Source organism: Sparus aurata, chromosome 15, assembly GCF_900880675.1.
Source record: "Sparus aurata chromosome 15, fSpaAur1.1, whole genome shotgun sequence".
In the NCBI taxonomy this organism is placed as follows: Eukaryota; Metazoa; Chordata; class Actinopteri; order Spariformes; family Sparidae; genus Sparus; species Sparus aurata.
Genome location: NC_044201.1, coordinates 8,011,360 through 8,025,229, shown reverse-complemented (window position 1 = coordinate 8,025,229; position 13,870 = coordinate 8,011,360). Strand labels below are relative to the sequence as shown.

General features: G+C 37.9%; 1 protein-coding gene across 2 annotated transcripts in view; it reads right to left on the bottom strand.

Annotated features, from left to right (window-relative positions):
- The window catches only part of hpse2 (heparanase 2), a 61,450-nt gene that overhangs the window by 19,558 nt on the left and 28,022 nt on the right, over nucleotides 1-13,870 (bottom strand). For both annotated transcript variants that reach the window (XM_030441033.1, XM_030441032.1), the window contains exons 4-6: nucleotides 7,308-7,481; nucleotides 5,691-5,862; nucleotides 120-167 (exon numbers count right to left, since the gene is read on the bottom strand). In XM_030441033.1, the coding sequence (XP_030296893.1) occupies nucleotides 120-167; nucleotides 5,691-5,862; nucleotides 7,308-7,481 (394 nt within the window). The remainder of the gene's footprint in view (nucleotides 1-119; nucleotides 168-5,690; nucleotides 5,863-7,307; nucleotides 7,482-13,870) is intronic.

The following is a 13,870-nucleotide window of genomic DNA, read 5'->3' as shown; positions in this document are numbered from 1 at the left end:
CTGTGCCGGTTGATTAGACTGGTTAAGTGAGTAGTCTACTGTTTTACAAGACTGCAGAATGATTGTGGGGTTTTCTATGGAAAAAATAATAAAATAGAAAAAAAGGGTAAAATACCTACTGTTGCCACGTAACTGCATCTACAACAGAGCCGGCATTCTTCATGAACCTGAAAGTCAGAAAAACAGTCATCAGTCATCTTACCTGAGGGCGATATTTTCTTTAAACTAAGGCAAAATCTCTCCTTCTTTTACAATCTCATTCTCACAGTTGTTGCCAGTAGTACACTTTACTCACCAAATTAACTCGAGATGTGGAAACCTTGCAAAAACCTTAGGGCAGGCAGATATGGTGCAATACAAGCTGTCAACAGGAATGGTCATTACGTCACCAAATCTTGCTGTGGTGCCAGACTGTAGAGATAGTTGAATGGAAGTCTATGGGAGATGCATGGAGAAACACTACTCTCTGAATTGTGTCCTTACATTTTCTGGAGGCATTCCTAGATCAGAAGAGGATATGTTGGGTTCTAGTGTGTCTTTCCATTTAACTCACAGCTAAACTTGGCATAAAAGCAAGATTTGGTGATTTAATGATGTAGGCAGTGCAAAATCTCTCTAGTTTATGTGGAGTAAATAACAAGGGGGGGTTTTCCAAGGGGAAAAAGGTGGCTTCATCTTTGAGGAGGTTGTTATGTATGAGAATAATTTAAGTTACTATTAATCAAAATAGCGCTACATGACCAGAGAAGACAAAAAAGCACTATGGCATTCCCCTTTAGTTATAACCTACAAAACCCCCAAAACAATCAGAATGCACTTGTTTTGGCTCAAACAGACACAAAATGGTGGCTTGGTCAAAAACTTTTTCTATAACAGCGAACACTACACTTGGATATGTTTGTAAAAACATTTAAGGTGAGAATTAGTCTTTGCAGAAACAGAATCTTGATTCGTATTTGATTCATATTAGATCATATTTGATCATATTTGATCTTTCTGAGCCAGCTCTCTCTCGATCTTAGAGAGAGAGAGAAAAGTAATGTCAAAGAAAACTAAGAACATTTTTGATAGTACTGGGATTTAATTATCTTACTTACGTAATTATGGGCTATATATATTCATGCATCCTCATCAGCAAAAATGAATGGGCAAACAGGCGGTTGCATGGGCAACTTTATCCCGCCCTTGAGCACGTCCTTGGCTGCACAGCTGACAACTGGTATTCTTCCTCTGGCTATTGAGGTTGGCAGATGAATATTTTTTGCAGCACTCTGAATCTGGCTTACATAAACTTGTGGTGTCATGGTTGTATGCAAGACATAATAATTCCTTAATTTTGAAAGAGTGTGTTTTAGTTAGCATGGTAAATCTAAAAAATACAAAAGTTCTGAGGTAATTTCTGCAGCCTGCAGAGTGGATTCTCAGTTAGTGAAACACAAACTTAAAACATCTCTCAAGGACACAAGAAATCTTGTAAGCCCAGTGCACTTTTTAATGGACTCATCCTGAACACAAACACAAACTCAACATGTACACAGTCTCTCCTGCTGTCTGCCTTCCTCCTCCTGAGATTTTGGATCTATGTGTGTGTGAACGTGCAATTGTGTGTGTTTCCGAGTCTACCTGACCCAAACGCTCCATATTTGGGGGTAGCTGCTTGTCAGACATCCCTGAATGTGTCTCTAAACTTTCACCGCTCTGGCTTGTTTAGTCTGTCCAGCTCTGATATTTGGACTGTTGAGTAGCTCAGTGTCTAATTCATCTTATTTCCTGAGAGCTGCAGAGTAGTATGGCTGTCAAACACAAGAGCCACCCCCTCGTAACAGTGTCAAACACACAAGAATCACAGCGTCATTAAATGTGTCACCCGTGACCTGCTGATACTCCAGCTCTCTCTCCTCTTCATCCTCTCACTCCTCCTCTTTCTCAAAACTCATCTTTTACATCCTCCCTTTCCTCCGAGTCCACTGCTCATCAGTCTCACACACACACACACACTGGTGCACACAAACACACACACATTTTACTTAGAAGTAAATTCAGACTGTCAGTATTCAGTGAGATAAACCACAGTCCCTAATGTAAGTAGCTCAAGTATATAGTGAAGGGAGGCCCAGATTAAATTACTCTCTCCCCTCTGATTTCCAGCTTCCTGTCAAAATGTGTGTGGGACATTCAGACATTAAGCTGTTCCTGTGCATGTATTAGCTCACACACACATATTTTTTACACACAGCATTTTAACTTTATGGACTCTTCAGTAAAATGGAGTGCTTTTCACTGTTTACTTAACAAGCCAAAGCTATATATTCCATTTCTGTCACTTCTAATTGTCTTGTTACCTGCATAAAAAAAGTAATTCCCTAAATCTGTGGTGACAGACTTGTAAAGAGCATCGATTATAGCTTCCATTCAGCCACCCACAATAGAGAATAAATGTTTAGAGGATAGGATCACCCAGAAATGAAAATTTAGTCATTATCTTCTCACCCCCATGCCAATGGAAAGTCGGGTAAAGTTTCATAATCCACAAAACATTTCTTGAGAGTCACAGCAAAAGAGCATTGCAGCATTCTCTAAACAACTGAAGTTGATGGGGACTTCTTTTAAAATCTAAAAAACAAAAAAAATATAGAAAATATCTGCATCTGCGTGTGCTTGCACATGATATTTGAAACTCGACGTACTTCAATGGTAACTCATTTCATGTTGACAGTACGTGCAGATAACTTTTGTCCCAACGACCGAACCATCTGGCCGTGAAAGTGAATTTGCCGTTCATAAGTCCTTTCTCCATTTCCTTTCGCTTTCGCTTTTCAGTCCACCGTGTTTTTCCCGAACGCCAACCCTGCTTCTTCTTCTTCTGATTCCCTTTCTTATTCTTCTGCCACCGTCTGGATCAAGACTACAGGTGCCATTGATGGCTGTAAATCAAACAATGCACGTTTGATTTATATATATATATATATATATATATATATATATATATATATATATATATATATATATATATATATATATATATATATATATACATACATATATATATATATATACATATATACATATATATAGGTGGAGCCTCTATTTAGATATATATATGGAGCCTCTATTTAGATATATATTACAAACTGAAGGTTTTTAATCTTTAACTTAACTTGTGTAGCAACTACATAGTAGGCCTGCATGATATCAGGAAATGTGCAATAACACTCTTAAACCTTGCTATGAAGATATGACCTGCATCATGCTGGCCTAGCTAACCTTGCATCCTGCTGTTGCTTCATCTGATTGGCCAAGTGGTGTGAATGCACGGTCCATACATCTAGGACTCCATTGTATGAATGCACGGTGAATGTAAACACAATTATATTGTCTTATTTATCGAGTTACAAGCAGTTTTTTATTAAATTTATTGGGCACGTTTGTATCGCAATGACAGTAAATATTTGATTTTTTTCACACAGCACTGTTATGTATCATTTAAAAACATTATATAAACTCTTAGTATATTTTAAACATGTTCACACTGTAATGTAGTTGCACGCAGATGTAAGGATATTTTGTGTTTATTAATGCTCAATATTTGTCAAGGTGTAAAAAAAAAAATATTTTGAAGACATTTTAAGCGACATTTTACAATTTTTTATTCATTTTCTGTTTATACACCAGGCTCCACTTATGGGTGTCCACAGGAGGAGCTCATAGTTATTGAAAAACACATTAATAAACATTTACATCTGCTTAAAACTTCTGTGTTATAAACTGTTTGTAAAACGTTTACATATTGCTTATAAATGCCATTAGTAAGGGGAAAACACATCTATATAAAGTCACGCTTTATTTGGGTCATCCAGCACTGACAGAGTTTTGTATATCCATTGCTGTTTGATTTTCAATCCCTGTTTGTTGTACGGAGCCACTGATGAATCCATTATAGTCAAGTTTGTTTCCATTTCAACAGACAGAAAAGCTCAGAGAGGCTTAACATTTTTGAAAGTGATGAAAATGTTTGAGAGATGCCGTCATCTATTTGTTTCATGGAACTGAAAAAAGCATATTTTATTCTAAAAAGAGTTTAAACAAACTAAGACAGGCATATGACATGACATTCAACCGTATGACATTTTGTAAAATCTGTCACAGTCCAAATTAAACATTTGTAGGTTTAATCCCATATCACAATGTTTTTTCCCTGTGTTTGTGGAATTTGGGGAATTTTTTGGGATATCTTGGCTCCACATTTTGGCAGACCACATATTTGTGTCAGAGTAAATTTTGTGGCACTGAACCAGTCTTAAACTTAAAACTGAGCTTCATGGCAGAGGAGCTTAAGTTGTTAATGGAGAAATTTAGTCATTTTAGGTGAGTTTGAAGGCGAAACCAGTGGTACGAAATCAATACCTACTGCACTGATGCTGACCATTTTTCCAAAGGATTTGATTTAAATCAGACAGCCAATGGTCCCAAATCAAGTTTTGAAAATATACTTTTTTACAGATCAGTAAAGTCCTTCAAATTTTTGTCAAAGTTATATTAAGTTGTTAGAAGCTGTTCCAAGAAATATTTCTTGTCTATGTGTTCATAGCTTTGACATAAAACAAGTGGGAATTCTATATAGCTGCAACCAGGTACATGCAGGCATTCACATTTTCATGCATTCAAATGCACACTACCTCACAAAATGGTTTGTGTGTGTGTGTGCTATGTCTTTCTGTGTGAACCCATTTAGAAATTATCCACCATTTTATCAAAGTCCATTTCCACTGCCTTGACCCCTTTAGTCGATTGGCATGATTTAGCAGTCCTTTGGCTCACAACTAACTTTTCCACAAAATCTTTTGCAAGTCTTGGAATTCATTTTCTAGTTCTTATGCAATAAGCCCCTCCAACTGCCACACCCCCATTTATCCAATTGGCGTAAACATAACCGACAGAGTGAACTAAAGAGCTGCTGGCTGAACTGCCGAACAAAAGTTCTACCAAACTCATTTTACGATTTAATGTTGCAAATGTTTAATTTTCTAAAAAAAAAGTTTTTAGGGAAGGCAATTATTGTTAGCAGGGGGTGCAGATCTCAAATGTTTTAAAGCATAAACATTAAAGCACCATGTGGCAAAAATGTAACTTTGTCAAAGCAAAGTTAAAGTTCATTAAGACAACAAGTGGGTTTAATGTCTCTTCAAGCTGGTTTTCATATTGACCTAAATGGAATCATTAGCTGTTGTAAAAGACAGAAAAAATCAACAAGAAAACTTCACAGTAAGGTCTTGATTCTCACAATACAAAACAACCTTTTTTGCAGTAAGGGTATGAAATTAAAATCTCAAGGGGGACAGACTGCAGTTGAGAGAAGGCTGTTAGATAAGCCATCAGAGTCAAACTGAAGCTGGTGGAGCTTTTGGGTAAAACCAGCAGGTGGGATGTAGAGCCATCACGTTATCAATCAGATGACACTTTATTTAGGCTGACAGGGTATGGCTGGAGCTTAGACCCTAAAACCTACAGAATGGAAATCCATAAACACTGAACACTACTAAAATGTGTGTGTATGTGCATGTGCATTAAACACAGAAAAAATATTAAATGGCTGCAGCATACTTTCCGCTACCTTCCCCTCTTTTTTCCAAGCAGGATAGCGCAACAAGGACAGGAATTTTGCCCAATCAGTGTTTTTCTTGCTGACTCACCCATCCAGCAGCAAGATGGCATTCTTTCGAGGTCGTCCTGCATTGGGGCCGTAGAGGTGAGCTCGGTGGTAGTAGCGCACAGACTGCAGCAGGGTCCGCAGCTTGGTGTAGTCCTGAGCTAACTGGGTGCTGTTGACCGCACGACCCACCATGCTGCGGTAGGCATTAGGCTCTGGGAAGAAGAAATGCAGTACAGTGAGCCAGCGAGATAGAGTTTATACAAGCAACAGTGGGGAGGTGGAAGAGAGTATTGTTGTTGTTGTAGTCTGATCTTGCTCTCCTAGAGAGTATCCAACAGCAGTAGAAAAAGGGATAATTGGGCAATTCGCAGTAATACTGACAGATGGACTCAGTGTCAGGGGAATGGTCCAAGCACACAGGGTGGCCTTGCAGAATCAGTAAAACAAAGAGAGCAACGGAAGCTAAACTTCTGCAGGCTCACTGCTGTTTTACCACTCTGCTAAAGAGTATTGTGACTGTACTGTATTAGTACAAGGCTGTGATTGCACTTTAAAATAAAACATTAAATATGTTTGTTTTGTGTGCGTGTGGTTGTGTCAGTCCTGAAAACTATAATGAAAATATTATTTGCCCTGTCTGCACTGTCTGGGTGATTTACTTAAAATTATTTCTTTTGCTATGGTTCAAGTCATCACTAAACTTTTCACATGGTCCAATTAAGGGATTTCGCATGGTACTTTTAAGCTCAGGATGAATAAAAGATTCTATTGTCAGCATTATTACAGATGAAATGAAATGAAAATATGAAGCGATGTGCAGCAGGGAAACATAGGGCTCTGTGTGCACTGAAGCTCCCCAGGAACACAGATGGTTAGGATGACACGAGGACTAGCTGTTCCTTTCATCCCTGAGTGAAACCCCGCCTTAAGCCTTGAACAGCTTGACTCTCACTTAGAGCTAACTCTCTAACTATATCTATAGTTCTATCAAGGTTGTACCCTGTAAATCTTAATTTGAACCAAATACTGTCTCATAACATCATACTTTATTGGACTAATCTTTAAAAGTTCTTCAGTGGTATTCAATTAATGATGTATTAGAGGTTAGAAGCATAAATTGCTTACGTATTCATGCAGTTTTTCTGGGTTTAAAGGTTCCTAGTAAGCTGCATGGACAGAAATCTACAACCTCATCAGTTTCAGCAAAAGCTTCTGAAGAGAAAACTGGTTAAGTTTGGACAGGGTTTAGGAATTCTACTGAAGTTGTTAGTAATTAAAATGCAGTAAGTTTTGTTGGTTGAGGTTAAAGTAACAATTTATCAGAGGTTTCATCTAAAACTGCTGGTCTAATATAGTGGTTTCTCTGCTTGTAGCCTGATTAATTTTTCTTTGAAAGAACCTTTAAAATCAGCTTAAAAAGTATTTCTTGATGTTTTCTAGGACTAACTCTCTGCAAATATTTATGAACTTATGATACTCATAACATGGGATGCTAAGAAAATGGTGTAACATTTCCACCTGTAGTGTATTAAAGAGGAAATGTCACAAAACAATATTGAAATAATGAAATATTGCTGAAAAAGCACACACTTTACTTTTCTCTACTTATTGTCATGTTACTTGTATGAGGCCACATGTGGTGTCTAGCAATACTGACCATTGCCAAGCTCCCATGAGATGTTGTACTTCTTGCCAGCGCCATACTTGAGGAGGCTCAGGGTGGAGGAAGTGTTCCAGGAGTTGTCCGGGTTTCTGTGCAGCGCATTGAGTCCAAGGATCAGGTGCAGACCAGCGCAGTCGGCAAAGTTGTACAGTTTGTCTAAAGACCTGGCTGGGAGAAACCCACAAAGTAGTTGTAACTTTGATTCTTTTAATGAAGCTGAAATCACACATGAAGGAGACCATGTGGTACTCATTGATCTACTCTTACTATATACTGTATACTGTAGAAATGTCTCCATTTTGTTGTAGAACCATTTCTGGAACTCAATTTCTGATGCTCTCTGTACCACAGCCACATTCTGTATGATTGTAACTATTTCTGTTTCTTGTATTATTGAAGAAAGCAGTTATGAGTACATTAAAAAGTAGAAATAAAAGGGTCAAGTCCATCCACAACATGTCTGGATAAAAAACTAAAGTAGATTATGGAGTATATTGTGTTTAAACCTCTCTACAAGTTCTCAGTGCTGAGAAAAAGTAAAAAGAGAAAACATTGTGTTTTTCTATTTAAACAAACAAGCGTTTTCCCATGTTACTTTTTTAAAAAAACAGTGGCTTCTGCTGAAAGCTAAATTCTTCAACCTCAGTAAATTGTAATATATACATGTTGCAAAAGAAGATTCCAGTTCTCAGCAGTAATGTCTATGGAAGTTTTTCGAGTATACACTGCCTTTTCCTAACATCAATTTTTGTGAGCCAGGTACTGAACTTTGTTTCCAGTATGTCCAATTGTACACATGACAACAGAGTCTCATCTTCACCAGCATTCACTGAGAATCCAGACAGGCTGATTTTCCCATCATGGACTCCTGTTGTGATGTGCTCCTCAAAGCACGGAGAACAGAGCTGGTCTGTTCTTATTTAGCCGACAGCTCACTTGGGTTTATGTCTGCTGTCTCCATTAAAACACGTTATTTTCACTGGGCAGTAAAGGATGAGAGATCTTAGCATATGGTGAAGCGCCAAAAGTGTTTGCTTATATTCTAATGTGCGACTGCAGGCTGATCCTGGATACCTCAGGCTCTTGTTTTGAAATGTAATCTGTTTGGAGTCGTTCCATTAACGTAAATATTACCCTGAGCTCCGACCTTTACTTCCTAGGTTCAACAGGAAACAGATGAAGACTATGAGCCGGTCAGGCTCTGGCTAGTACTTGCCCTCAACAGTGGGTTTGGCACCAGCTGAGCTGAGCCAAGTGAATGCTCCATACAGTGTTTAAATGGATTTATGTTGAATTGTTACAAGTATGTGAAAGGTGAGAAATTTTCTGATATTTTAATATTTAATAACTGACAGTGAGAGATACAAACGTCTGGCCTAAAGTCAGAGTCAGACTACAGTCGAGCAGTGAACAATGCTAATGAAGTCATGCTTCAGCTCCTTTGTGTTTTTTTTTCTTCAGCATTTACTGTAAGCCTTTATTTCCAATGGAGCAGTGACTATGTATAATCCACGAAGCAAACAGAGAGAACAGAAAGATTGCTTGTTGCACCTGGCATTGATTCGCTTTCCAGTAACAGCAGAACAAAGCCTGGAAACAAAGAAATGCTAGCAGTAACAAGGGTTTTATTGCACACAGCCCTATTCAGGAGTGTATTCCTCCTGCGTAAACTGCCTGTTCTCTATCTTGTTATTAACCACCAATAATGTTATTATCATACCTGCTATTATCATAACTCCTTCCCTCTGTGGTTAAAGCAGAGTGGTCTCTGCTTTCAGGAGCAGAGTTAAGGGCAACAGGACAGAGAAAGTAGCGCCAGATGTGGCTGTCAGGATGAGTGATTCCAGGCCTTTCCTCACCTGAGAACTGAACAGCAGGCAACCAGCCTTGCTCAGAGACAGCTAGCAGCCCTGCACACACATCATAAAGGCATCATGAGATGCATAAAGCTGCTAGGAAATATTGATTCTCTGCTGCTGGGTCCAAGAGCACATGTACGAACAAAAATGTCTGCATCAGACCTTTTCAATTGATGGTCCGTGGGCTGAATGCAGCCCTTAAGCAACCTCATTTCAGCCCTTTGATCGTTTTGTTAAAAGGGCTAATTGGCCCATTCATAAATTACAGTATTTCTGTTGCTAAGCACAAAATACACTTCTCTAAACCTTGAAAAATATATATTATGGGTGCACTGAATATTTTGTTCATATTAGATGTAAATGGAAGATATAGTGTTTGTTTCTTATGCTGTTTTTTCCAGTCCTACTTATTTTCTGATAGTTTGACTTTGTATTGTTTTCACACCTCTTTCACACTAAGATGCTGTCTTGGGGGCGGGCACTCACAGATGGATCCTATTATCTCTGATTGTTGGCTCCTCATATATTTAGTGTCATGTGTGCTCTGTATTATCACGCTGATGAGGGCTCGATGCTGAAACACAATTTGTGTCCATGATAAAAGATATGATTTTCTCTCTGAGAGCTTTTTTCTGTGTTAAAGTTCAACCTCTTACCCCTTCACTTTTTTAAAAACTTGGCCCTTCTGAAAAAGCAGTCGAACAGGCCTGATCTACATGTTTATGTGTGGGTTTGGTTCCTGGGGAATTTTACAACTGATTCAACTTGACTGGCTTTCTTGTGCCTTTGCAATTTAAAGGTATGTTCAATAATGAGGTCAAAAACAGATTCTACATTGCTGATAGTTTAATGCTTTGCGCTCATAACTTTTACTTTAACAAACAAACATTTCTAAGGTTTGTAAAAAATATCTCAAATTCTCAGAATACTGTTATAGTTGGTTTTCTTTTCTTTACTTTTCTTTTTTCTTTTTCCTGGGAAATGTTGATGTTCCGGTGCAGTTTTAGAAAAGGATTTATTTGTTAATATGGATTGAATTACTAGCTTTAAATCCATCAATAATCTCTATAATCTCTATATGAGGTAGATACTGACAGGAAATTTATCAGTAAATATCTTGACAATCAATTAATTGTCTGAGTCATTTCTAATGATATAATTTGTAAATAAAAAAAGTAATAATAAAAAATAAAATTTAAAAATAAAATATGGCCAGAATTCAAAGGTAGCTCCAAATACATAGGGGGCAGCACATCATCAGAGTGCTATCATCGGCTGTAGCTAGATACCGTTAGCTAATTAGCTCATAGCTCTATGGTATCAGCAGCAGGTTAGAATGGCGTGTAGAGCTGGAATATTTTCACATATTTCTCTGAATTTTAAGGATTGATTTTGACCAAACCAGAGGTGATTGTGGAAAGACAAAGCAAGACTGTTTTGGTGAGTTTTATTCAGTTGTACAGATACATTTTTAATTTTTAGTAAGGAATATCATATTTCGTGAGTATATTTTGTTCACTTATTACACTAACAGATGGCATATATCTGTCAGCTAAAACTACAAGGGGCTACCAGATCGTTTTTTGCCAGTACAAAGTGGTATTATGAGACAGGATGGGCCAGGGCTAGCTGGATAGCCTGGTTGCGTCAAAATTGTTCATTATGTTTTGGAATGTTGCAAACTAATAATTTGGCCATATCTTACATCAGCAGATAAATCAATGAAAAGAAAATAATCATTATTTCAGTATTGCAGCAGCCCATTTTAGTCATGTATTTACCTGTTATTAAGATGAGCTGGTAAGTGTTTTAGCAAAGCTACCCAGCCATTACTTTGTCTTATTCTCTGGGAACAGCCTATCCATTAAATGGTAGTTAATCCTCAGTTAGCCTGCTAGTGAGCAGTTACTCCAGTTTCTGTTTCAGTTACACACACTACCAACAGCTACTTGCCTGAGGGGGAAGTATTGCATTACTGGCCAGAATAGCTGAGCTCTCTTTTATCGCCTGACGAGAGCAGGGCATCATATGCTTTCTTCCAAACAGAAAAGGATGCTGGGTAGATCCACCCTACTGGTGTCAGGAAATCCACAGATCACCAAGGCCAAACATGAAAGATATCCTATACAGACACTTAAAAGCCCTGAAGCTACAAATCTGCGATCTCAGTCAGACAAAAGTAATGAGATGACGAAGAGAATGTGAATCTGTCTGCACATGCACACGTGTGTTTGTGTATGTGAGCTGTTATGGCTCAAGATCAAATCTGTGTAATCCTGAAGAGGAGAAGCAGGAGTTAAAAAATAAAGAGGTGAAAATGGCAAATTTAGGGTACAATAGCGGCATTCACTGTTTTTTGACTGTAACTCTGTTTCACAAACACAGAAAGGCAAGTCAAGTTACGATGAAAGTGCTATTACTTCTGTTAAAAGTATCAAGCCAATGACAAGTGGTGCTCATCCCTAGGACACTGAATAATGGCTGACTCAACATTATCATTCAGTTTGCGGTGAGTTTCTTGTAATATGGTTTAAAATGGGACAAGAGAAATCTCTATTACACACAACACAATGAAAGGCCTGTGCAAGAGGTCAAACTACACTGTACTCACTCAGCTACAAACATCTCTTTTATCTTACAAACAGTCAAGCCAGGAACCAGCGGAACAAACCCAGAAAGCTGTGTGTGCATGTGTGTGTATGTATGTGCCTGTGTGTATAAATGTCTTGGCGTGCCTTTGTGTGTTTGTGTGTAGCGGAAAGAGTGGGGTCTGGATATTGTCAAGCTGTCTATCTGATAGAAAAGCCAGTTCTGTGAAGCAGAGAGGCCGGCAGCATCAGTCAGTGCTATGCCTCATTTCTGCAGTTCGGCATATTCCCTCACACACTGAGGTACACACAGATCTATGTACAGTGGGCCTGTACAAACTCACACAAACAGTGTTTGTTGGTTTATATACCACCCACATGAACCAGACACCGTCCTTAAATTTCCAAAGAAATAACACTTTCCTCTGTTGCTGCACCTCTACTGTCAGCTAACAAGACAGGTGTATTTCAACATGACAGTCCATCCTAGTCTAGCTTTGAATTGGAATTTGTCTTACTATAAACCTGCCAAAATAATTTTAAAAGTATGATATAATCTCACTAATACACCTGTTTTTGGGCCCACTGCAAAGTCTTCAGAATGATAACTACAGTAAATGATGAAAAGCAGTTCAAAAAGAGGAGACATTTTAAAATAGTTACAGACATAAATCTACTAAAGAGGACCCTGTGCCCTCCATGTGTAATGTTATGTTACGAACATTTCAATAATATAAAAGCAATAAAAAGGCATATGGCTTAAAAAAAAAGAATAAGGATGTTATGTCCCTGCATCAGTCAAGTAAAGCATTGTACATTCACCTGATTTCACAATCAGGTAAAAATAATTTAAATGTCAAATTTGAAGCAATATCTTTTTGATTTTTTTGGATCTCGCTAGTTGTTGGTTCACATTGTGACACACGCAAGTTACATTCATAGTTAACTGGCATCCATTAAAGCTTGCTTTGTGAAAGTAATTGCAGCCTTCAGTTATGCAAAGAGAACAAACATCCTGATCTGAAACTGCCTATGTCAAATTCAGATGATTCGTGAAAACAATTAATGGCTTGGACTTGAAATTCTCAGTTGAGAAATACGGATATATTCCCACATGCCTCATTATTTTCAAAAATTAGGGGCACAGAAAAAACTTTTTTTCACTCACTCTTGCTTCATTCAATAGAAAAATATAATGACTCGCTGCCAGACACAGCTTACCAACTCACCAAATGTCAATTTGGAAGTTTAGTCCCACAATGTCAATATGGAACGTACAAGTACACATGCACACACACAAACACACACACACACAAACACACACACGCACACACACACACACACACACACACACACACACACGATGCAACTTGGCTGAGATCTGGCTTGCTTTAAAAGCCAAATCAAAAGGAATCGTCAGGAGACATGTGCAGACAAGGGAGAATGCTGTTTAGAGAAATCAATTCTGAGCCTTTTTTTTTCTCCTGTTTATAGATAAAATATGTTTTTCCATATCTAAAGATGTAATGATGTTATACTGAAGCTTCCATAGCTCTCCACAGCGTCCAAAATCATTAATGAACATGATCACAAACATCCCTCAAAATACAGATTTTTTTATTGACATTTATCTGACATTTGCAGTGTGGTTAAATGTATTTACCACTACTAAGGTATTTTTTTTCTACATTTTCTCCCAGTTTTATGTTTCTTATGTATCTATTTGTCCTCTGTAGTATTGTAGATGGATCAGACAGCTTGTGTACAATGTTATATCTTTATTTATTATCTTAAGGAAATGGAAAGGTATGTTAATGTTTTCATATAGTGGAATTGTTGTTGCTATTGCCTTTTGTCTCTAACTTTTTAAAACGGGCTCTGTGGAACTTCTGTGTGCTGGAAGCGTATAGTTAATTTTCGTTATCAGACTCTAACCCTAACCCTAATGTTTCCAACTTTTGCTCTCTGTTAGTGTAGTAGAGAGAGGCACTGAGACAAGGAACTCGAGAAAGTGCATAAGATCACATCTGTTGGACTGTCACAGAGCAAACCTGATAAAGCAACATGAGAAGTTAATTTCTTTTTGTTTATCATGTACTTGTTAAAATAG